Raw genomic sequence first — 26,174 nt, 5'->3', positions numbered from 1 at the left:
ACCCAGGGGTGCTATAAACTGAGCACCCCATATACATCCCCAGCCCATTTTGTTTTTTATTTTGAGACAGGGTCTTGTTAAGTTGCCAGTTGAGGCTGGCATCCGACTTGCAATCCTCCTGCCTCAGTCTCTTGAATCTCTGGGATTACCAGTGCGCACCCCCATGCCTGACCCCTTATATTTTCTTATTCTGTTATTGTGTGTTTGTGTGTGTGTGTATTTACACCTTATCTTCCAAACCACCTCATGGTCCAAGCAGTTTGTGAGGCTCTAGCCATCATACACACATTTCAACCAGTGGGGAAGGAAGGGAAAGGACCAGGATACTTGGCACCTATTAATTTTCTTACCCTGTTATGCAGAATTTAATAAGAGGGCTACCCCACTGGAAAATGTGGTCTTTGTTCCAGGCAGCCATATGCCAAGTCAGAAAGTGGAGTTCTGTTACCTTAGAGAAAAGGGAGAATAGATGCTGGGAAACTTACTCAGCAGGAGTCTAGAAGGTACTGCTTGAATTGCTGGGAGGGGAGGTTTTTCATATTGAAACACACGGAAAAGATGCCACTGTCTGTATAAACTAATAATCTTCTTGTCTTTCCAAAATTAATTGCCTTCCAGCTTGCTCAACAGGTAAATTATACTCTTTATTTGCTTAAATCCTCACCTGTTTGGAGGTGTTACACAGTATCTTAAATCTGTGTCTCCCTTGTGTCAAGGTGTTCATAAATGCCCGGTGTTCCCGACTGAAGTGGCCTTTGCCTTGGACATGTCAAATGGTACCTCCCAGCTGGATTTTGAGAGGATGAGAGACATTTTATTATCTTTGTTGATGAAGCTGGAAATAAGCGAGAGTCACTGCCCAACGGGTGCCCGAGTGGCCATTGTTTCCTACAATGTCAGAACAGATTATCTGGTTCGATTCTCAGACTACAAGGGGAAGCCTGCCCTTCTGCAGGCTGTTAGGAAAATCCCTCTGGTACAGTCATCTGGCCACAGGAACCTTGGGGCTGCCATGAGGTTTGTGGCAAGACATGTATTCAAACGTGTGCGCCCTGGCATCCTGGTGAGGAAGGTGGCTGTGTTCTTCCAGGCGGGCAGGGCCTATGACACAGTTGCTGTCAGCACAGCCATGCTGGAGCTCAGTGCAGTGGACGTCACACCTGTGATCATCACCTTCACAGAGGAGCACAACCTTCCAGATGCTCTACTGGTAAGTGGGTGGGGGATTGATGATGGGTAGGGTCCACGGAGTTGGCACCTGGTTCTTACCCCTCCACCAAGGATCACTTGAGGAATGAGAGTTGTTCAGGGGAAGAATTTCCAAGAGATTGCTGTGGAGGCAAGGAGTGAGGGGTCTCAGTATGGACCTTATTGCTAGGGCTACTCCTAGCACTAACTGGCAGTTCCTCAGCACCTGTTCTGTCTCATAGATATTATCTTCCTCAGTGATCCCCAAAGCTCTAGAGGGTGGGTGTTATTATTTATCTCCATGTTGGAGATAATAAATCTGAGGCTTAGAGAGGTTCAGTATATCATTGATGGTCAGATATCTAGCTAGTGGAAGGACCGATATTATCTACTTTCAAAGGTGTTCTTAACCACTATGCTAAACTGTATCATTGGGGTCACAGACTGTAACTTTCTTCCTTTTTTTTTCTTAAACTGGTGTTTTAGTCAGTTTTTTGCTGCTGAGACCAAAAGACCTGACAAGAACAACATAGAGAAGGAAAAGTTTATTTTGGGGCTCATGGTTTCAGAGGTCACAGTCTGTAGATGGCCGACTCCATTCCTTGGGGCTTGAGGTGTGGCAGAACATCATAATGGAAGGAAAACAGTTCAGGACATTACCAGGAAGGAGAGAGAGAGAGAGAGAGAGAGAGAGAGAGAGAGAGAGAGAGAGAGAGAGAGAGAGAATATGATCACCTTTCCAAATATATATCCCAAAGGCACACCCTCTGATGACCCACCTCCTCCAGCCATATATTACCAGCCTACAGTCACCACTCCATTAATCCATATCAGTGGATTAACACACTGATTAGGTTAAGGCTCTTATAATCCAATAATTTCACCTCTAAACCTTCTTTAATTATCTCACATATGAGCTTTTGGGGGACACCTCCCATGTAAAGCATAACAACTAGGATATAACATATGTATTTTATTTAAAAAGTAGAAAAGGTGCAGCGATTTTATGCACACACACAGAGATGGATTTTTATATGTTTATTCTCCTGTTACCAAGATGTGGTTTCAGATAGAGGACACTCACACACTCCAGGGTAACTACTCTTCTGATTTCTATCACAGTCAGATAGTTGTTTTTTAACATGTTCTAGACCTACATATAAATTGAAATGCGCAGCACATACTCTTTTGTGCCTGACTTCTTCCAGTAAACATAATGTCTGTTTTCCTTGTTCATCCATGCTGTGTATATGGGGTAATTTGTTTTTTGTTATTCCTGTGCAGTATTTCTACATATGTATGTTCCACAACTTACTCATTTATCTAGTCTTTAAAATTCACCTTTTCTAACGTGAATTCCCCAGAGATTGCTGTGTATGCAGGGAGGAGGGGGTCTTAGTAGGGACCCTATTGCCGTATATTCTTCTGGAATATCTGGGATGATTAATCAAAATGAAGGGTGTTTTTCTTCTTAAGAGATTTCAGGCTGCTTTAAACCAGGTGACATTGCCAATATTTGACCATTTTCAACCTGAGAAAATGGAAATGTCATATGGTTCAACTTAAGAGCTAATGAATTCAGCTGTGCCAGACCATTTAATTTTCTCTTAAGATGGAGTGTGTGTAGCACAAGTGATAGGTGAGAGATTTTGTTGACACAGCTGTGAATATGCTTCTAAGAATCAATAGATAAACTTGTGACAGCTTGCAAACTGCCAGGAAGGATGGATGAAATATCTTGGGTTGAGAAACAAAGTTAAAATCAGAGTGAGTTTCTTGTTCACTGTTATAGCCCTCTTGTTATAGTCTTTCCCCTGATTTCCTTTCTCTACTCAGTTGGTCTTCTATTTCTTTATTTTTAAAAATTGGTTATATATAATATTGGAAGGCATTGTGATATAGTCACAGTTCTCCTTTTTCCTATGTTCTGCATATGAGAGAAAACAATCAACCTTTGACTTTCTGAGTCCAGCTTATTTCCCTTAGCACGATGTTCTCCAGTTCCACCCATTTGCCAATAAATGACATAATTTCATTCTTCTTTGTGAATGAATAGAACTCCATTGTGTGTGTATACACCGTATTTTCTTTATCCATTCATCTGCTGATGGGCACTTAGACTGGTTCCATAACTTGACTATTGTGGATGGTGCTGCTATAAACATTGGTGTGCACTTGTCCCTAGAGTAGGCTGATTTTAGTTCTTTCGGATAAATATCCAGGCTTCTCTTGGTTTATTTAATCCTCACAACAATCCAATGAGATAAGTGGTATTATAAGCCTATTTTTCAGAGAACAAAACAGGGACACAGAGCAGTTAAATAGTTGTTCAAAGTCTGGAATTTCCTTTAGCAATGAGATTTTGAATTCAAAATTCAAAAATAGGAGAAAAAAGAGACTTTAGATGTTCTAAGTTCTTTTGCCATGTTAATGCATGTTATCTTTACAATAACACTATGAGCTATGAACTGGCCCTATTATTATTCCTGTGTATTTCTCTTAACAAATCCAAGGAGTGGGATGCTGGCTATCATAGGAGACTTAAAAAAAAAGCTTTAAAGTTTGAAAATGAAAGCTAAAAGATGAAAACATTAAAAGGAAGGCCAAAGAAAAATTTTGGTTTAATATTTAAAATTTTGGTATAAATTTCAGAATTTAGAAAAGTTGATACTACCTATGGCTGCTACATTCTCCATTAGATTCTTAATACCCTAAAGCCTGGTTCAGTGACATGGGGAAGGAAATAGGCAATGAGACTTCAAACCCTACCTTTTTCCCTTATGTAATCTGAGCATGTTATTTGGCCCCAGAACCTCAATTTATTCGCCTGTAAAATAGGCATAAACTCATAGATTTGTTGTAAGGATTATGAGAGTTATTGCTATAGGGGCACCTGACACTTCCTGTGTGTATGCTCAACGTAGGTCATTATATTACCATGTTGAGGTCCTTAAGAGTGCCCTTTGCTCAGGATTTATTAAATCAAATAGCTTCCATTTGACGAGCACCTTTGAATTTCCAGCTACAGTGCTGCTTGCTTCTTGATTTCCATGCCTTGTCGTCTGAGCCCCTCACTACTCAAACTGTGGTCTGTGGACCAGTAACAGTAGCATCACCCATGTGAGAAATGTTAAATTTTAAGCTTTGCCCATAATCTAATCAATCACAATCTGCATTTATATCAAGATCCTGGAGGGTTTGCATGAATATTAAGATTTGAGGACTGTTGTTGGTCTAACACACTTATAATTGTCCTGCAAGTTAATAATGATAATTTGCATTTCCCAGATGAGGTAAGTGAAGGTCAGGGGGCAAGTGACTTGTTCTAAGCTATGCAGTTCTGGAATTTGCATTCTGCTATGGCTTATTCCTAAGCCCCACTTTTCCACCCAACACCCTCAACCCAGTGCTGACCCTAATGCTTGCAGGGGAGTCCAGGAAGAGTTGGCTTCTTCGTGGTAGGCTTTGGTGGCACCATGCCAACTGGCAGGAGCCAAAACTGTTGTACTCATTCTCCTTGGGTCAGGCACAGGTTATGTGGCTATGTTCTTTTCTCTCTGTGTCTGTTTCTTTCTCCTTACTTTTTCCAGGGTTCTCTCCTTGTTTTCCAAGCCCTTACTTCAATTTCATGTTAGACAGTTCTAACTCCTTAGGGTCTGGCTAGTTTATCCTCTATCCAAGGCAAATACTCCTCCCTAGCATTTTCTTCTTCCCTTTTATTTCCATCTTTCCAAGCCAAGACCTTCCCCCAACTCAGTCCCAGGAATGGTCTCTGGCAGCTTAGTATAGCAGCTGAAGCATCGAGCTAATAAGCCCTGGGTCTCTCTAGGTCAGGGCTCATAGGGAGTCCTTTAATCTTGGGGGTTGAGGTTGGAGGATTGTCCTTGTATCCTTTGAGAAAATGGCTGTCTATTAAACAAAGTGTTTGTTAATGCAAACCCCTGTGCCCTATCCTCATCGCTCAAGATACTCCCATCTTTAGTATAACAACTGGTCCCAACTAGCCACAGTCAGACATTTAGGAATGAACTTGGTTGTGGGAATTACCATGGTGCTGGTTAAATGATAGTAAAGCTTTGAGCTTCAAGCAGATCTCTTGGATTGTGTTTTAGGTACTCTATTTTCGAGATTTCCTTCTCTGATGCTGATGCGAGTTTGAAGTAGGAATCACAGGGCCAGTTTTCTCCTCTCCTCATACTGGAATTCCTTCCCACACTATTTCTTTGCTTGAGCTTTCTCAGGAAGTATCTTGTCTCAATTATCAGTGACAGACTGTGTTGGCAAGTCCAAAGTCTGAGTAATTATATGGTTATAAGTGACAACTTGGTACAGATGCATCTATTACTGAATCAGTTTCCTTGTGGATTTCCATTGGGTTTTTGTGTAGTCATGCCCACAATTCTTTTGCAAGAACAGTTCAAAATGTTAATCATGATTATAAAATTAATGTTCCTAAGAAAAGTTAAAAATGAAAGTTCTTCCAGGTGTGGTGGTCCATGCCTGTAATCCCAGAGGCTTAGGAGGCTGAGGCAAGGCAGGAGGAGGATCATGAGTTCAAAGCCAGCCTCGGCAACTTAGTGAGGCACAAGCAACTTAGCAAGACCCTGTTTCAAAATAAAAAATAAAAAGAGCTAGGGATGTGGCTCAGTTAAGCACCCCTGGGTTCGATCCCCAGTTCTGAAAAAAATAAAGTTCTCTATCTATCTATTCAAATTCAGTTTAATTTAGCAGTTTTCCAGCAAGCAGAGCAACAGAAAGGTTATGTGCTCTGAGTTGCTCAGAATAGAAAAGATGCTCTGTCCTGAAGAAGAGGCCAATACAGAATCAGTAACTGAGGACCAGCTTGTGTTGGGGCAGGAAGAGAACTCAGTGGCATTGATTCCTACCCTAAAACTCTGTCACGAGAAAACTGAAGCCAGAAGCTTCTCCAAGGTCAAATATGGCACATAAGGATTAGGACTCAAATTCCTGATATCTAATCCATTAGTGCTGCCAATAACTTCTCCCATGAATTTCCTCAAAGAAAGAGAAGTATGAATTTGTACAGACTAGGAAGGCATGTTTGAATTTGCTTGCAGTCTCATACTACTTTAAAGTTCATCCACATTCTGCATTTTATAAACTACTTTGCCCATGTTTCCTGTGATTTTAAAATAATATATCTTTTAAAATTATGTATTTTAATTAGTTATACATGACAGCAGAATGCATTTTGACTCATTGTACACAAATGGAGCACAACTTTTCATTTCTCTGGTTGTACACAATGCAGAGTCACACCATTTGTGCAATCATACATGTACATAGGGTAATAATGTCTGTCTCATTCCACCATCTTTCCCATCCCCATGACCCCTTCCCTCCCCTCACTCCCTTCTGCCCAAAGTTCCTTCATTCTTCCCTTGCCCTCCCCTGCCATTATGGATCAGCATACACATATCAGAGAAAACATTTGGCCTTTGATTTTTTGGGATTGGCTTATTTCACTTTGCATGATATTCTCCAACTCTATCCATTCATCTGCAAATGCCATAATTTCATTCTTCTTTAAGGCTGAGTAATATTCCACTGTGTATATATACCACAGTTTCTTTATCCATTCATCTGTTGACGAGCATCTAGGTTGTTCCACAGTTTAGCTGTTGTGAGTTGAGCTCTATAAACATTGATGTGGCTACATCACTGTAGTATGCTGATTTTAAGACCTTTGGGTATAGACCAAAGAGAAGAATAGCTGCGTCAAATGGTGGTTCCATCCCAAGTTTTCTAAGGAATCTCCATACTGCTTTCCAGAGTGGTTGCAGTCCTACAAGCAATGTATCTTTTCACCCACATCCTCACCAACACTTATTGTTGCTTGTATTCTTTTTTTAAAATACTTTTTTAGTTGTAGGTGGACACAATGCCTTATTTTTATTTATTTTTATGTGGTGCTGAGGATTGAACCCAGTTGCTCACTCACGATAGACAAGCACTCTACCACTGAGCCACAACCCCAGCCCCTGTTGCTTGTATTCTTGGCAGTTGCCATTCTGACTGGTGTGAGATGAAATCTTAGTTTGGATTTGCATTTCTCTAATTGCTAGAGATGTTGAACATTTTTTCATATATTTGTTGATCTGTTGTATTTCTTCTTCTGTGAAGTGTCTGCTCAGTTCCTTAGCTCGTTTATTGATTGGGTTATTTATTTATTTTTTTTGGTGTGAATTCAGCATTTTCCCACAACTTCTGGGAAAAAATTGAAGCTCCTAGGGTGATCTGAGCCTCCTCATTTCTCCTGGTGCATTGCCATAGATCCTGGTTTCAGAAGCCTTCCAAATTGCTTCCTGTGATTTCCAGTAAAGCTAGCAAATGTCATAACCCTGTGGACAATGTTTAGTCCTTGGGTAATTAATCAAGTCTATTTGGTTTAGTCCATACTTGGATCTGATGATCATGTGGAATAGGTCTGATTATTGAATGTTGGCACCTGTGCACTCCCTCTTTCTGCCAGCTTCCTCCTTGTATCCATGACTTGCAGGTTTCAAATGTGCTCTGTAGATGCACATTGGAAGAGGATGTTCTGAAATATGTGAGAAGTGGAGGCATTGAGAAGAACTGGAGAGATAACCAGTGTCCCCTTCTGGGTCTTTGTACATGCTATTCCTTCACACTGGAATGCTTTCTCCTGCTTCTTTTTCAGCTCAGTACCCTACTCATGCTCTCAAAAGTCCCAGATGCCATTATCCTCATAAAAAGTAATAGGGTCTCCTCTAGCCCTGGCCTTAAAATGAATTTCTTCTTTCCGTTTTCTTAAAACATATTCTTAGAACTTTTTTCTTCTTGAAAGTCCTTTGTGTGCCTTTCCCTTAGGGTTCAAGCCCTTCGAATGTGTGGTCACGTCACTTTCGTATCTCTTTGCAGCTTGTTAGGACTTTTATGTCCTAGCTGTTTGGTTGATTTCAATGTCTAAGTCAGGGAAAAAGCAGAATTTAAGTTTACTTTTGCCTTTTTTCTTGGGGAACTAGCAATGATCCCATGGATTTTGGTGTTCCATTAGATAAATACATGTTCAGCTCTTCTTATTTCTTTCCTTACTAGGACATTTCCTTTAAGTAAGCTCACTCTGAAAGACAATGTTTGGGATATGCTGCAGCCATGAACAGAGAGTGAAGCACTCTGTAATGAGTATATATTGCAGAATATTCTTTTCTAAAGTAACTCTTGACTGTTAATTTCTTTGAGGCCTAGCGCAACATCTTCAACTCCTCAGCACCTTGCTACCCAGAGAAGGGCCCAGAATCTGCTTGTTCTTGACCAAGGATGAAGGAGGAGGAGGAGCAAACCCTCAGTGGGGCGCCATCCTATGTGCTTTGATAGGGAGTAGATTAAAAGATGGACGCGGCTAAGTGTAGACGGTTACCTCTTTGCAATCCACACCTCAGGTCCTAACAGAAAGAATCTGAAAGCATTTCTAATTTTGTCATGAGGTGAAAGTCTTACATTAGTCCCCTAGTCTTAGCATCATAAAAGATTTTTTTTGTGTGTGTGGTGATGGGAATTGAACCCAGGGCCTTGTGCATGCAAGGCAAGCACTCTACCAACTGAGCTAAATCCCCAGCCCAAGATTTTTTCTGCCATCTTTACAAGCAGATGTGACCCTTATGAATGAATGAATGTGTGGGTGTCATGGCAGAGAGCTGTTTTGCTGCTTGTAGCTGTCTAAGGATCTGAGATCTTTCAATCAGTGGTCTCATTATAGCCTAGGGCCTCAAAATCTTTTTATGGATCCTCTGTCTGCCTGGCAGATGAGGGTACAGGGAGCAATGGACTATAGTGCATCGCAAATAACATACATCACTTCCACCTACATTCCATTGGCTAGACTGCAGCCATGTAACAGTGATTTGCAAAGGAGGCTAGGAAATGTAGTCTGGTTGTGGCCCAAGGAAGAAAAAAGAATTGTTATCCCATGGACCTTGTTGAGTTTATTATTGTTATTATTATATTTTGTTTTTAAGTCTTATTATTGGTTATTAAATTAATCATAACTGGAAAGGCAAAGTAAAAGAGAAAAACAAATTTGCCATCTCTACAAAGCCTTCCTTGATTTCTTCTAACTCTGAACACCAGGAATACTCTATCTCTGAAGACCAAGAATATTCTAGAGGGGTCTCTCTCACAGTATCAACCTCTTTCTATTCTAATGGTATATGACTACCTCTCTTTTCAATAGCTCCTACCACACTGCATCCTACATACTGTGAACAGTTAACAAAGATTGATGGAATTTTTAAATGATTGAACCCTCATGTTCTGACACGACATGACATTGGGCTGAGCTTTATGCATACGGGCAGTCTGAAGACTCATAGTTCAAATATACTTACACTGATAGTCAAATCTCCAGGTTAGAATTAGGGTATTATTTTAGTACCTAACTAACTATAATATATAAACATTATATTTTAACATGTAATATTAAATATTAGTATTATGGTATATAACATTAAATATTAAACACTATAAGTAGCTATAATATATAATGCCCAATTATGTGTATATATATTTATATGACTATATATTCTTTTAAAATGTCATTTGAATGGTGGAAAACGCCATGAAGAACATAGTCTAAAATTTAATCCAGCTAATCATAAACATGTATATGTGTGTTTGGATTAGATGGATGGAGCCAGCAGATTTCATTTGTTTGTGTGGGAGACTGAGCACCAGCAGGATGTGGAGCACATGGCCCACTGTACTCTCTGCTATGGTAAGCCAGGGCAGCCTTCTGATCCAACTGATGTATTTAGAACAGAGGGAATTAACTGGTGGCCACAGGCCAGATCTGCTTTGCAGATGTGTATTTACTCAGCATTCTCAGCGTCCTGAAATCTGGGAATTTCTTCTGATGTTTGGATTTCCAGTTTTTCTTAGGAAGTCAGAATTGTCTTAAGAGGCACAAACACTGCATTCCTGTGTGGTCACAGGCATCAGGGCTGAGTTGTGCTTGACCCCTTTTGATGGCCAGTCATTAATTCTCTCTTGCTTCCCAGCCTCTGTCACTGCATCTCACACCCTCGCGTGTGCTAGAGAGAATGTTTTGTTGAAACCCATGTATGTCTTCAAGTACAGAGCTCCAATCCTATCCACTGTGCCCAGGGGGCAGAGTAGGTGATTTCATTGCTCCTTCTACCTGATCCATGGGAAGACCTAGCACTGCCATGAGAGATTTGGCTCTGATAAGTTGGTTAACTTAAATGCAGTAACTGCCATTTGTAGAGTATGGCACAGTTAATGAAATGCTCTTACATCCATCATTTCATTGACAAATCACCTCTCTGGGTTTCAGTTGCCTCTCTTGTAGAAACATCAACCTAGATGGGATTGATTGAGCTCTTACTATGGCTTGTTCTGAGCACATACATATATATCGACTCAATTTTTCACTTGAACCTCACAAACAGCCTCATAAAATAGGCAATATTATCATCATTATTTCTATTTGACAGATAAGAAAACAGGCTTCTGGGGAAACTAAGTAATTTGTCCAAGGTCACATGCGGGGTTAGACCGAGATTGAACCAGACAGTCTGGTTCATTTTTAGAATCTGCATATAAGTGAGATCTTGTGGTATTTGTTTCTGTGTCTGGCTTATTTCACTTAGAGTAATGTCCTCTAAAATCATCCATGTTGTCACAAATAACAGAATTTCCGTTTTTTATGGATGAATAATATTCTATTAAAATATTACATTTTAAGTATATTTTTAATGTGTTTATTTATTAGGTGGCAAGACCTAGCAGAAGTTCTAATAACTATTATTTCAAGGTAGTGATGAGTTTATATAATATTGAACTTTTCCAACATATGGTGTGGGAATATCAGTGGTTTCTATTGGTGTCCAAATTCCTAGTATTATAGCACTATGCTACCTTCATGAGGAATGAAAGGGAATGCTAAATTTCGTTTCAATAGATGTAGTCAAATACAGATGTGATTTTTCCCCATCCTGGTTTACAGACCCCTTGGGAGACTGTAGCCCCCAGGTTAAGAATGCCTGCTGCACACTAGATCTAAATGAAAGAGTTTACCCCATCAGTGGGTCTCTAACAACATTGTTCATCAGAGTACCCGAGGTAATATCAGTTACATATTCTGAGCCTCATCCCAGCCCTACCAAACCAGAATCTTGGTGGGGATAGAATCTCAGAATCTATATTAAAAAACAAAAAAATTCTATGTACTATTATGATGCTGAACCAGCTTGAGAACTATGATCATGTCATTTAAAATTGCCTATATTTGATTTTTTTTAACATGTAAAAATGGCAATCTCATAGAGCTGTTCAGGCTACTTTCAGCTCTAGTAATCAGTGTTTTGCAGGTAGTTTCTCAAACATCATTACTGCTGATTAAGTCAATAAATAATTCACCTATAATTCTTTCTTATATAGGGGAAAAGGGGAATGATATCTGTGAGCCCAGAGATTAAGAAGCAAGAGGGCCTACTGGTTGAACACACTAAATATGCAACCAGCCCCCATTCTTTCTTCTGAATAATGGGTCATACGGTTGCCATGTCAGTCCAATGTGTGGCTAATAGCTCAGCAGCAGATGTCCTTGTTAAGGATACAACAAGGTATGCATCGGAAAAGAAAAGGATGCATGGTTTAACCTCAGCCTTTCCCTGCACTTCCTTCCCAGACAAGTGCCAGCCAGACCCAGAATGTGGGCCAGGAGGGCCTGGGCCCCAGGCAGTGGACATGGACTTGGTGTTCGTGGTGGACAGCTCCCAAGACGTGGAAATTGACATATACCGTGGGGCTTTGCATCTCGTGGACGCTGTGCTTGAAGATCTGGAGGTGGCTGCTCAGCCGAGCATGTCCCTTCAGGGGGCGCGTGTGGCTCTAGTGACACACACCACTCCAGGCTTCAGGCCTGGCATGGGTCGATCCCCTGTGCTTGAGGGCTTCAACCTGACCTCCTATGGCCACCGGACACAGATGCAGAGACAGGTCCGGGAGGCCGCGGGCCGCTTGCTGCAGGGACTCCCTGCCTTGGGCCACACTCTAGAATGGACGCTGGAGAAAGTGCTCCTGGTGGCCCCACTGCCGCGGAGGGCGCGTGTCCTCTTCACCATCGTGGCCAGCGAGACAAGCAGCTGGGACAGGGAGAAGCTAAGGACTTTGTCCCAAGAAGCCAAGTGCATGGGCATCACCCTGTTTGTGTTGGCCTTGGGCCCTGGTGTGGGGACTCATGAGCTGGTGGAGCTGTCCCATGTGGCCAGCGTCCCCTCTGAGCAGCACCTGCTGCGCTTGGAGGGAGTTTCAGAACCAGAGGTAGCCTACGCCAGGGGATTCACATGGGCCTTCCTGAACCTCCTAAAAAGTGAGCATTCCCTGCATCCTGGATATATTGGGTGAGTGGGGGAGAGGTACTTACATAGCCTGGCATTTGGGCAGGTAGATGCCCTATGGCACCTTCCTGACTGTTGGGTTATGTGCAGCCCAGCAGTCCTGGTCATATTTCCAGGTGTTTTTTGTTCTTGGTCTTCCAGTGCATGATTCAAAACAACTCATGTGCAGGTGCTTCATTGTAAAATGTGAGGACTTCTTGCCCCACTTCCTGGGAGACGTGAGTTTCTCAGTTTATAAGCAAGTGTGACGTCTCACTGGGGGCTGTAAGGGACATCAGCTCCTTCATCACTAAAAGAATAAAGGGAGTTTGATGGACATCTTAGAAGTACAGATATGGCATTTGTGCCTCTCCAATTTAAGAGGTGCAAAAAAAAAAAAATCAATGAATTAGTTCTAGTCCTAGCTCTGCTATTAGTTGAGTTCTGTGATCCTAGAAAAGTCAATGAACCACTCTGCTGTCTGCACCTTAGATTCCTTATCTTTGCAGGGAGTGGTGGAGAGAATGTTAATAGTTGGCTTATGGTTTAGTGATTCTTTGAGGGAGAAGCAGGCTGAAAGAATCATTTTTCTCATCTTGTTTTAATTTCATTTTATCTTATTTTTTATGTTTTATTATATTAGATTGTATTCTTTTATGTTGTGATCTTATATTATTTATGAGATTGGAGGCATTCTATGCTTTTATTTTGTTTGCTATGTATTTTATTTTTATTGTTTTATTTCTGTTTACTTTTATACTTGTCTCATGCTTCATTTGAATCCCTCTTACATCTTTTTGACTTTATGTCTTCATGGATTTTATTTTGTTCTAAATGTTCTATTTGCTTTTGTTTTTTATACCTATTTTATTTTGTTCCACTTTATATTTTACTTTATTTTATGCTTCATTTGATTTTATCTTTGGAATTTTGTGTTTTGATAGAGAATTTTTTATATTTATTTTCTTTTTTAAGTTTATATAATTCTATGTTTTATTTTTTTAATTTTACTTTCAGGTGGAACAAACCAGTATCCACCCCCAGAGCTCACTGAAGAATGCAGGGGCCCAAACCGTGGGGACACTCTGCTGTAAGCAGTCAGGCCTGTCAAGAGGTAGGTCAATGCTGGGCAAGGTGACGCATGCCTATCATCCCAGTGGTTTGTGAGGCTGAGGCAGAAAGATCATGGCTTCAAACCAGTGTTGGCAACATAGAGAAACCCTAAGCAACTTAATGAGACCCTGTCTCAAAATAAAATATAAAAAGGGCTGGAGCTGTGGCTCAATGGTTAAGCGCCCCTGAGTTCAATTCCTGGTACCAAAAAAAAAAAAAAAAAAAAAAAAAAGAGATAGGTAAGGCCAAGCTATGGTTGTCCCCTACATCTTCCTCAGACAGGAGACGGTCTCCCTAGAGAAAGGTCATAGGCATTACCAGTCAGTCCTTGATTTGACCCAAACCACTGACATTGGGATGCTCCTGGGCTTGACAGCCCTGATACAGTTTAGTTTTTCTTTTCTGATGTTCAGTCTTTCAGTCAGAAGACTGATTGAGGACCAACATAAAAAAAATTCAAAGAGCACATGAATGTTTGGAAGCAAAAAATAAAAAAAAAATTTCTGTTCCACCATATCATCGCATCATCTAATTCCATGTCTCAGAGGTGAAATTAAAAAACCCATCATTTTGATGCTTGTCCAAACATGTCTACAAACCTAAGAAAACAGTGAATACAATAATGAAATTGCTCAGGAAATGCCCAAACCTAAAGTTTGTTGAGTGTAGCCACATCATTTGCTATACAAGAACCTCTCAGTTCTTGTGGCTGGTTGTGCAATTTGACAAGGATTGTTTCTGTACAGGGGGTCCAAGCGCCACTTTGGCATGTCTGGCTTTGCTTATGATTTAGAAGCACTTGAAGCAACAGACTTTTTTTTTTCCTAGAAGAAAAGAGAAAAGGCATGATCTCATCTATAACTCAGCTAGAAGCTCTTGAAAATTGTAAATAACAAATTTAACACTGAAGAAAATGAACAGGAAACACCAGCACAACCAGAAACTAGAAAAGAAATAAATTCAGGCACTGCCTACAGTAAAAAACAAGCTACCTTCTTGCTCCCTGAATTGGCTTCACTTTTTTCAATCTTTATTTCTTAAAACATCCCTGTGTATTATGTTAGCATGCAAGTGTTGACTTTTTATAACATCTTCCGTACAAATGCAAAAATTCATGTATGCAGGCTAAAGGGATTACTTTAAGTAAACAGAAAAAGGCCAAATTTCACTGAGCTGTAGAACTGGAGTTGAAAGAAAGCCATTTCAGCGCATGTTATGGAGGCACACCCACCAAGTGTCTGCCCTGCGTGGCAGAGATGCAAATATCTATTGCAGAAGTGAGAAGTGAAGAATAACTACTGCTTATAGACAGGCTGCTTTGTAAGTGACCAGATGTCTCATGTGTTCTGACCAAGCTTAAGGAACATTTTGGATCCATCTAAAACAGATGTAGCATCAGTTTTGAATTGCAGTCTGTAGTTATGCAGATAACAAGTTCTTTCTTATATGTGATCAACAAGATACTGGGGAACTTGACTGTGATGTTTTTTCTAAGACAGCTGAAAGAGTTTATTAGTGAGTGGTGTGGTTGGTCCTGCTTATATAAAGTAAATATACTTTCCTTAGAGGTTTTGAATGTGCCCACATGATTCCCCATCTGAGGGCTTTTGGCTGGGTGGCTATGGGAACTATTTAATTTCACTGTGGCTCAGTTTTCTGTTCTGTAAAGCAGGAATTATAGGAGTATCTATGTCCTAGAGTTGTTTTGAGAGTAAAACTTGATAATCTGTGTTTGCCAGATAGTAAGTATACAAGTTAGCTATTAAGATGCCCATGAAATATACTATTGCTTAGAATCTAAAGCAGCTGGGTGCAGTGGCGCATGCCTGTAATCCTAATGACTCAGGAGACTGAGGTGGAGGACTGCAAGTTCAAGACCAGCCTTAGCAACTTAGCGAGGTCCTAAGCAACTTAACAAACCTTGTCTCAAAATAAAAATATAGGACTGGAAATGTGGCTTAGTAATTAAGCACCTCTCCGTCAATCCCAGATACCAAAACAAAGCAAATAGCAAATACACATCCAAAGGAAATAACAAAACCATAGGCCCTCTTGGAAGGTACAGTAACATTCCCTTCCTTAGGCTAAAAATTAAGCACAGGGCAACTTGTTGATTATCATGTTTTCAGTACAGAATATCCTCAGTTGATTTTATAACAGCAGTGCTTTTCAGCCTTGACTATACAGTAGAATTGTTGTGGGGCAGGTCGCTCAGAAAACACACCAAGTCCCAGTTAGTCTTTGTTTAGCTGGCCAGCTGGCAACTGCTTCCCACAGGACCCATACTGTTTCTGCAAGGAACAGCCCCAAGCCTGAGCATTTTATGGTTTTTAAAGGCAAAAACTACATTTGGGTTTGACGTAGCTGTAAGCAACCAGGTACAGAAGCTGAATTGGGCAGTTAGCAAGACAATGCAATGGGTTCATTGGTATTTCCCACAGGACTTTCCAGATTGGCATAGCAGCAAGCAAGCAGAAGGGAAGTGGGTCAAAATGACCCTAGTTGAGTACAAGTTAGAGAATGGTTACTAATGTCTAGACAATCTCTGACAAGGTACATTGCCCAAGGAAAATGGAAAGGAAAGAGAACAATTTTACATTATGTAAGAATTGCTATTTTGTGTTGCCAAGTATGTTATGCTAGGTAACTATTAATGGGTACAGAGGTGGGGCTTATGGAGTCTCAGGGTAAAATGGAGTCTGTTTGGTCATTGTCCATGTAGCCTGGCCCATAACAGAATCACCTGGGAATCTTCAAAAATTCACCCCAACCAATCCAATCAGAGTCTTTGGTGGATATGTGGTACTTAACAGTGATTCCACTGAGCAATTAAGACTGAGAACCACTGTTCTAAGGAACTCTTTACCACAAAATCAAGGTCAAAGAGATGGAGGAGAGGTGAATGACCATTGGATCCAGTCCCATTCACAGCTTTGAAGGTCCCCAGTACATCTCAGCCACTGCCTTACTGGGCTCTGTGCAGTTTCGCCCCGCACTGTACTCCAAGGCCATCCTAACCCTTCATCACCTCCCCAGTCTCCTTCCTCCACACCTCTTCCTTCAACAGTTGCCTTTTTCTTTTCTTTTCAAAAGAAAAAGGGAGCCAAAAGCAACCTCCTGCAGCTTCCTATACACCCTTCTGTACACTCTCCCTTCCTGCCCTCAGTTGAAGAAATGAGCTTGCCCTTGTCTAGTCTGAACTGTCAAGAAGGACCCCGGGGCTCTTTCAGACCTCATTGCCTTGAGCAGCTTGGGACTTGGCCACTGTTGACCACTACCTTCTTCCTCTTTAAACCTTCTTCCCTCTCGGCTTTATGGACAATATCATCATTTTGCTGTAGACAAAGGTAAACTCCTTTGTGTTCATTGGAATGCACCATCCTTGGACCAGGAATGGAAACCCACAACCCGACTTCATTCCTTTTGCTCACACCTCTGGTTCTCTAAACAGTCTTGTTTCTTCCCATTTTCCTCCTTTCAACTCCATTCTCAATACCTGATTAAATTTTCCAAGGAAAATCTGGGCATGCCATTGCTCTTCTATGGTTTCCCCATTGTCTTTGGCACGAAGTTCAGGTGCCTGGATAAGACACACAGGCCTCCAAGACTAGTCTCTGCACTGGCCCTTTGGGCCTTACTGGATGCCACTTTAGACTTTGCATGACTCCCAATTGCCCCTGTGCCCTCCGTGTTGTTCTAAGGCTCGATTGCTGCTCACCCTCACCTGCCTGTCTGTATCCCCTCCACAGTGTCCACTTGTATCACACCTACTCATCTCGTACTACCAGGCTCAAGTTATACCTCTCCTGAGAATCCTTTCTGGGCTCCCAAGTAGTGTTAAGTTTTCATAGCTGCCTTTGTGCTCCTGTGTCTTAAGCCAAATTCTGCCATAGCACCTGCACCTACTTGTGGAGAATTAACCAGTGTTATCTCTCTTCACAGGAGTCAGAATGAACTCGATTGTGTGTTTTCAATTTCAGTGTTATCTTCAAAATACACAGATCTATTTTTTGGTTTTCCCTTTTGAGTAGGGCTATATTGTAAGAAATATGTACCAGGTCAGAATAAGTCCAGGCAAAACTAGTTTCATTCATACCTTCCCAATTCCCTTCCTCCACTTTTTCTTTTCCTTATTCCTGGATTCTGCCAATATGTTTGAATAAAATTGTGACCACTGCTGCATGATTCAAGAAGGCAAAAGTTAATATTTGTGGTAAAAAAGAATGTCAATTATAAAATTAGAGGCCAACAATAATTGCTTAAGGCAAAGCTTATTGGCCCCCCAATACCATATCATATCAGTAAAAGAAAACTTAAAACTCTAAGGAATACTAAGAGTTAAGCTTTAAAGAATAACTTAGAAATAATTAGTGTGAAGGATTGAGGACTCATTTCTAATTGTGCTGACCAATATGGTGACCACTGGCCATAATGACTGCTTAAATTTGAATAATTTGAAATCAAATAAAATTTCAATTCCTTGGTTGCATTAGCCACATTTCAAAGGCTCCGTAGCCACATCCACATGGGAGGGCGCTGGTGGCTAATGTATTGAAAAGGACAGGTTTCACATCATTTCCAAAATTTTCATCACCGTAGAAGGTTGGGCAGTGTTGCTCCAGATGTTTAATCTAGGAAAAGCAGTCCCTATCCAGTAGTTTCCAACGCCAAAAAGAAGAGTGAGTCTTTTAAATAAAAAGAGTACAGAGCCTCATTGGAAAAGGGACTGATCTGTTGCAATGAGTTCTTGATTTGTTCGGTCAGCTGGTGGGTGGGCCCCAGTCTATAAGATGGTGGAAAGAGAACAGGCCATAGTTCACCACTGCTGTGTTTTTCAGTTTATTTCAAAAAGTTTTTGGAGAGGTATATGCTCTTCTTTCTCCTGGGTCCTCACAGCTTGTTATTTTTCACCCTCTAGAGTCAGGGTCCTGCACTGGCAAATTCAAGTGTGCTTGTTGGCATAGGATGGTTCTGTGATCAATTCCTCAGACTCTAAGAGTGTGTCTCATCCCTATGAGTCCAGAAGATCTCATTGTTCTTCCTAGAAGGCTAATCAGTACTGACCATACTAATGGGAAGTTAGTGGGTATGTCCCAGGAATACAGCCTGTGCATTTTAATTCCTACTTCCTGAAGACAGTGCCTTCTTTTTTCAGGGATATTTGAAAGACCTAGCAAGAAGTTTTTGTAGGATGTCAACATTCTGTGCTTTAGTTGATCTAGGACAGAACATTTCTTTTTTAAATTTTTCTTTTTTTTTTTTTTTAAATTTTTTATTGTTGGCTGTTCAAAACATTACATAGTTCTTGATATATCATATTTCACAATTTGATTCAAGTGGGTTATGAGCTCCCATTTTTACCCCATATACAGATTGCAGAATCACATCAGTTACACATCCATTGATTTACATATTGCCATACTAGTGTCTGTTGTATTCTGCTGCCTTTCCTATCCTCTACTATCACCCCTCCCCTCCCCTCCCCTCCCCTCTTCTCTCTCTGCCCCCTCTACTGACATTCGTTTGTCCCCCTTGTATTATTTTTCCCCTTCCCCTCACTTCCTCTTGTATGTACTTTTGTATAACTCTGAGGGTCTCCTTCCGTTTCCATGCTTTTTCCCTTCTCTCTCCCTTTCCCTCCCACCTCTCATCCCTGTTTAATGTTAATCTTCTTCTCATGCTCTTCGACCCTACTCTGTTCTTAGTTACTCTCCTTATATCAAAGAAGACATTTGGCATTTGTTTTTTAGGGATTGGCTAGCTTCACTTAGCATAATCTGCTCTAATGCCATCCATTTCCCTGTAAATTCTATGATTTTGTCATTTTTTAATGCAGAGTAATACTCCATTGTGTATAAATGCCACATTTTTTTAATCCATTCATCCATTGAAGGGCATCTAGGTTGGTTCCACAGTCTAGCTATTGTGAATTGTGCTGCTATGAACATCGATGTAGCAGTGTCCCTGTAGCATGCTCTTTTTTATTCTAATTACGTATATGTCAGCAGAATGCATTTTGATTCATTGTACACAATTGCAACACAACTTTTCATTTCTCTGGTTGTACATGATGTAGCATTGCACCATATGTGTAGTCATACATGTACCTAGGGTAATGATGTCCATCTCATTCCACCATCTTTCCTGCCCCCGTGTCCCCTCCCATCTCCCTCCCATTTGCTCAGTCACAGTTCCTCCATTTTTCCCATGCCTACGCCCTGCAATTATGGATCAGCATCCACTTATCAGAGAGAACATTTGGCCTTTGGTTTTTGGGGATTGACTTACTTTGCTTAGCATTATATTCTCCAACTCCATCCATTTACCTGCAAATGCAATAATTTCATTCTTCTTTAAGGCTGAGTAATATTCCATTGTGTATATATACCACAGTTTCTTTATCTATTTATTTATTGAGGGGCATCTAGGTTGGTTCCACAGTTTAGCTACTGTGAACTGAGCTGCTATAAACACTGAGGTGGCTGCATCACTGTAGCATGCTGCTTTTAAGTCCTTTGGGTATAACCCTAGAAGTGGGATAGCTGGGCCAAATGGTGGTTCCATTCCAAGTTTTCTAAGGAATCTCTATAATGCTTTCTAGATTGGTTGCACCAATTTGCAGTCCCACCAACAATGTACAAATGTGCCTTTTCCCCCACATCCTTGCCAAAATTTATTGTTGTTTGTACTCTTGATAACTGCTATTCTGAATGGAGTGAGATGAAATCTTAGAGTAGTTTTGATTTGCATTTATCTAATTACCAGAGATGTGGAACATTTTTTCATGTATTTGTTGGTCTATTGTATGTCTTCTTCTGAGAAGTGTCTGTTCAGCTCCTTAGCCCATTTATTGATTGGATTTTTTGGGGGGTGTTAAGTTGGGACAAGTAAATTTCTATATGATATAAAGTGTACCCAAAGAAATCTCTTTTCCCTAGAAGGCAGAGGATACATACTTGGAAAAATCAGTGCCTGATTTAAAATTCAGAGAATATCAGATCTTGCTTCTTATGATTTGTTAATTCCCAATCCTGTTTTTCATTTTCCACGACCCTCATGTTTTTCTTTTAATAGATATCCTAACTTCTGGGTAAGAGTTAGGGTACTATAAATAATAAATAAGCTGGATTTGTGTAGGTCATTTGAAGGTCAGACAGGTTTGGGATTAGGAAAGGGACTGACATGGTTGAAAAATGAGAAAAAGAAGCAAGTGAGGAGTTCTTAGTATTAGAAAGCTTTCACTCACTCATTTATACATTGTCTGTGGTATATCTGCCATATACCAGGTACTATGCAAAACAATATCTATAACTTTAGTATATCTTTCACATGTTATGTGATAACAACATACTTGTGATGTGTTTTTAAATAAATATTACTTTTATGGTTGAGGAAAGCAAGGCTCAGAGATCCAAGGTCACATAGCCAGTTGGCAGTAAGGCTAGGATCCATTTCTGGATCTGACACCATTGTTCTTTTCCTGACATGCTGAAGCAGGAAATCCAACTCTATGTTTATTTTGTTTCAGGTCCTTGTTCCATGGATCAGATGGAAGTTGAGTGCCAGGATTACATCTGGAAATGGTACTACAGTGAGAAGCAGGAGGCTTGCCAATAGTTCTGGTATGGCAGCTGCGGAAGCAACGCCAGATGGTTTGAAACCAAGGAAGAATGTGAAGCTTGGTGTATCTCCAGTTAGGCAGAGTCTTATGGCTATTGCTCCTCTACCCTTATTGAGCCAGTGTCATGACACTTTTAAGTGTCACAGACATCACATTTCTTGCTCCCTGAATTTTTTTTTTTTCTTGCCAGTGAGGTCCTGGGGCTAGATGATTTGTGACTTGAGAAGGGCTGAATTCTAAGAGTTAAAAAGAATAACCAAATGAAAGAGAAACTTGAACTTAACCTCGAAAATTATTTTGAAGTTTGGGGGGCTACGTAGCAAAATAGATATCAATGGAAGTAGTGAGCAAAACCTAATTCAGAAAGGAGTTGAAAATTGCTTTGTCTTTTGACTACCAGAGAATAGAGAAGTCAAAGAGGCGGATGTCTAATGTGAAGTTCATCATCACTACCTAATATAAATAAATAAAGGCATTCTTTATGAAATCTTTAGGGGTGAGACTGCGTGTGATTCCTGTTGACTGCAACCTGTGATGTGCTTTGTGACATAGCAGTTGATAGAGTGGAGACAGCAATGACTTTTCCATGGGACCAGTCCTTTGGCATCAATTGGCCTAAAATATGGTGACTTCTGTCCTTGGAAACATGGTGACTCAACAATTACAGCTGTCATTGTCCATGCAAAGATGAAATGAAAGGTTTTGATTCATCATGGACAATGTAATTTTGCAATGTAAGAAGTGAGGATGAGAGAGAGAGAGAGAGAGAGAGAGAGAGAGAGAGAGAGAGAGAGAGTGTGTGGGGGTGTGCGCGTGTTTTGCAAGATCTTCTTTTGCCTGGCAACTTGATTCTCCTGGCCTCTGAATTTTTACTCAGTTTCAGATTTGGGGACGAGATAGAAGGGGGCTGCTGGGTATTGGTAATTAATTCATTGCTGTAAGATGAATTAATCAGCTTGGGCTTCCTTAACAATTTATCATAGCCTGGGTGCCTTAAACAACAGACATTTATTTCTCACAGTCTTGGAAGCTAGAAATTCAAGATCAGCGTGTTAGCCTATTTTGTTCCTGCTGAGGTAGTTCCTTCCTGGCTTGCTGGTGGTCACCTTCTTGCTGTGTCGCACAATGGCCTTTCCTTGGTACATGCTCATGGTGGGAGGAAGCGAGGGAGATGGAAGAAGAGGGAGAGAGAGAAAGAACAAACTGGTATCTCTTCTTGGGAGCATACCAATCCCGTTGTATTAGAGCCCCACCCTTATCTAATCTAAAGGCCCTATATTCAAAGATAGTCACATTCATAAAAGATCCCAAGCAGCTGGTGGCTGTCTCTAGGGATGCAGAGTGGAGTTGCTCTCTGGCAAGTTCGGTGACTGATTTCTAGAATACTCTTTGTTCCTTCACACAGATGACAGTGCAGAGGAGATGGGAACCAGTTTTATACTGAATGTTCAAAGAAATGTTAAAATATTTATTCTATTTTTGTGACAATTATTTTCATCTGATCACAAAAGAATGACTATGTGTTCATTGTAGCCAATCTGTACAACACAGAAACACACATGAAAGAAATAAAGATGAGGGCTGTTGCAGCTCAGTGGTAGAGTGCTCGCCTCACATGTGGAAGGCACTGGGTTCAATCTTCAGCATCACATAAAAATAAAATAAAAGTATTGTGTCCATCTATGACTAAAATATTTAAAAAATCATAAATAAAGATCACCTATAATCTTCATCTGAAGGTAACCATTTTTTTTAATGCCTGGATATACTATCTATTTTTTTTTTCTTCCATAAAGTACTGATTTTGGAGACAGCATTTTGGGAATGAAATGGCAACTCTTCCATCTTGCTTGACAGAGCTGCTCATGGTGTGAGTGTGTGTGACCATTATTTAAGGCAGAATTCCAACTACCTGGGCATAAGGGGGCCACACTGGTTATCCAGAGGAAGGATTTGATTCGAGTTGTGATTATTTTCCACTTCTGACTCTTATCTGCCCTTTCCTTGCCCAGGAGTTCAGAATGCCAAGGCAAAGTTTCCATAACTAGAGGACCATTGGGAGGAGGTATTCAAGTGTGTTGGTTATTCCATCATTGGAACATTTGTGAGGTCCCACTGCAGTTCTCCCTGCATTTCCTAGGTGGTGGTATAACCCTTCCATGCAATGCTCCTCTGACTCCCAGCAAAAACTACTCCATAAATCCCGAGGTACCCAGATACTGGAACCAAGAGGCAGAAGCAATTATCTATCGTTTTAGACGCTCTTCATCCCCACTCGCAAACACAATTTATGAAGCACTTTCCCATGTTATCTTATATATTTGCCCACTCCCACCACTAACTCCCAGATGTCTGCCTTGTTCTTATTTCTGGAATGAGGAAACTATCTCAGAGACGTGACCTGCCCCTGACATATAACAGAAACTGGTTTTGAGATCCTTTGGATCCTGAGACCAAGGCTCCCTTTGTGGTACTCACTTTGTGGTACTTTGTGGTACATGGTCAACCACGGAGCCGCTACCTGAGAATTTTGAAGGCTAGAATTGTAGATGCCCAAGATGTTGGAGGATGGGAAGGGAGAAAGGCTTGACCTTTTGACCTTGCAGGCAGCCTCGCTCTTTTCACCGGAAAGAAGCAGGAATGGATTGAAGAGAAGTTGAATTGCAATGCAGGCCAATCCTAACCGCCTGAACTGACCCCACAGGGAGCTCTGGAACCAAAAGGGCATTTTGGAGTTGCTCCAGGGTGGGCCTAAATGGCTGGGCCAGTATTCCCTGCCTCCATTAGCTGCTGGATGTGGGAACCCAGGGCAGGGTATACTGGTGGACGAGGCAGCTCTGCAGCCGTGGAAGACTTGAATGGGGCCCAGATGCAGGGTCTCTGTCAAGAGCTCTCCTAGCAGCTAGGGCAACAAACAGGTCCTGCTTGAAGGTGGGTCTGGGTGGCACACACTGCGTCCATGACAGTCCATCCATGTCCTTTTGCATGCTGTTTTCAAGTCTCCTCAGCTTCCAAAACCCAATAGGACATACTCAAAAAGTTTGTGTGGCATTCAAGGCCTCAGAGATCTGTTTTTGTCCCAGCAGCTCAAGAGGCTGGGGCAGGAGGATTGTGAGTTCAAAGCCAGCATCACCAATTTAGTGAGACCCTTTCTCTAAATAAAATATAAAAAAGGGCTGGGGATGTGGCTCAGTGGTAAAGCACTCCTGGATACCACAAACAAACAAACAAAAAACCCAATCTGGTCTTTGTATTCATCTCTAGCCTTACCAATGGTGACAATTGCTCTGTTCCTCTAACTGAGCAGTACCAAATAAATCATTCATAGTCTTCTGGAAATGCCATATTCCATCCATCTGTGCTGTTGACACACCTGTGGGAAATATCTTTATTTCATTTATTTAAATACACTTAATAGGTACCTGCTATATTGGTCCACAATCTGTGTCAAAACCCAGCTCTGTTCTCATTGTCTCATTGTCTCTGTGAAAGTGACCCCAAGCCTCCTACAGACTGCTTTGTACACTCCTCTCTTTTGCTCTTTCCCTACCATTCACACCATGTCCCCATTGGTCTCAACATTAGACTGTGAGTCTTTTCACCTGAGAATCCCCCTGCCCAGTACCTGTCCTTTTAGTTCTGATTTGCTTCTCTTCCAGTCCTATAGTTTGGGTTTCGAATGCCTCCAAAGGCCCGTGTGTTAAAGGCTTGGTCACCAACCTGTGGCACTATTGGGAGGTGGCTGAACATTTAGGAGGTGGGGCCTACTGGAAGGAAGTTGGTCCCTGGGGGTGTGTCCTTGGAGGGAATACTGCCTCCCAGCTACTGAGAGGTGAGCAGCTTCCTCAGCATGAGCTCCCAAAGCAACAGCCGACCGACCATGGATGGAAACGTCAAAAACCAAGAACCAAAATAAAACTTTCCTCCTTATAAATGGATTTATCTCAGGTATTTTGCCAGTGTTCAAAGACTGTTAGATGTGTCCTCAACTATCTTTGATATTTTCTTTCCTTCCCCATCTCTTGCTCTATCCAAACTCTTTGTTTTATAGATTATGGATTTTTATTATTATTCTGCATTTATTTCAGACATCAAGGCATCTATTTCCCATCAGGGAAATAGATCAGCCATCCCAGGGTCACTTCAAGGCATCTATTTCCCATCAGCCAAGTGGAAAGAGTTTTATGTGTTTGAAAAGTCTCCTTCAGATCTGTTATCACCTTGCATTGCTTTGGGGATATTAATTTTTTATGATGAAGGTATTAAGACCCAGAAAGGTCAAGTGACATTGAGTCTCATGCAGTGAATCAGTCGGTAGTCTAAAATTTGAAGTAAAATGTGTTTTGAGCAGATTTGGCATCTGTTTGTGCCAAATTGGCCTGAATTGCAATGCAGGCCAATTCTAATTGCTTGTTTGGTTTACTCTGCAAAGTTTAAGGGTTTTATTCATTATGTGAACTGACCACTTTGCACTTTTGAACATGTAGTAGATTTCATTGATCCTAGGAAATTGGAGGCTTAGGGCTGCTAGGCTCAGAACTTGGTTCCTAGCTATGTATCAAAGTGTAGAAATAAATCTGAGGATTTTTCTTGCACTCCCTTGAGTGGAGGTCTTGCTGACTAGGTACTATTCAGGATTTTTTTCTTATTTGCTTAATTTTTTGCCATTTTGGGATCTCTTGTGGTAGATCATTCCTTTTCATTTTTTAATGACCTCAAAGGTATACTTTTTTTTTTTTTAAACTCAGGGGCACGCAACCACTGAGCCACATCCCCAGCCCTATTTTGGATTTGATTTAGAGACAGGGTCTCACTGAGCTGTTAGTGCCACTCTTTCTGAAGCTGGCTTTGAACTCATGATCCTCCTGCCT

General features: G+C 41.0%; 1 protein-coding gene across 1 annotated transcript in view; it reads left to right on the top strand.

Annotated features, from left to right (window-relative positions):
* The window catches only part of LOC114091369 (collagen alpha-4(VI) chain-like), a 103,710-nt gene extending 81,945 nt beyond the window's left edge, over window positions 1–21,765 (top strand). Inside the window, 6 exon segments of the mRNA XM_027933853.2 lie at window positions 619–630; window positions 717–1,210; window positions 9,853–9,943; window positions 11,879–12,562; window positions 13,587–13,683; window positions 21,211–21,765. Of these exon segments, the coding sequence (XP_027789654.2) occupies window positions 619–630; window positions 717–1,210; window positions 9,853–9,943; window positions 11,879–12,562; window positions 13,587–13,663 (1,358 nt within the window). The 3' untranslated portion in view covers window positions 13,664–13,683; window positions 21,211–21,765.
* The last annotated feature ends 4,409 nt before the right edge of the window (window positions 21,766–26,174 follow it).

The sequence above is a fragment of the Marmota flaviventris genome, chromosome 8, assembly GCF_047511675.1.
Source record: "Marmota flaviventris isolate mMarFla1 chromosome 8, mMarFla1.hap1, whole genome shotgun sequence".
Taxonomy (NCBI): Eukaryota; Metazoa; Chordata; class Mammalia; order Rodentia; family Sciuridae; genus Marmota; species Marmota flaviventris.
The sequence above is the reverse complement of the archived record's forward strand: the minus strand, read 5'-3'. Positions and strand labels throughout refer to the sequence as shown.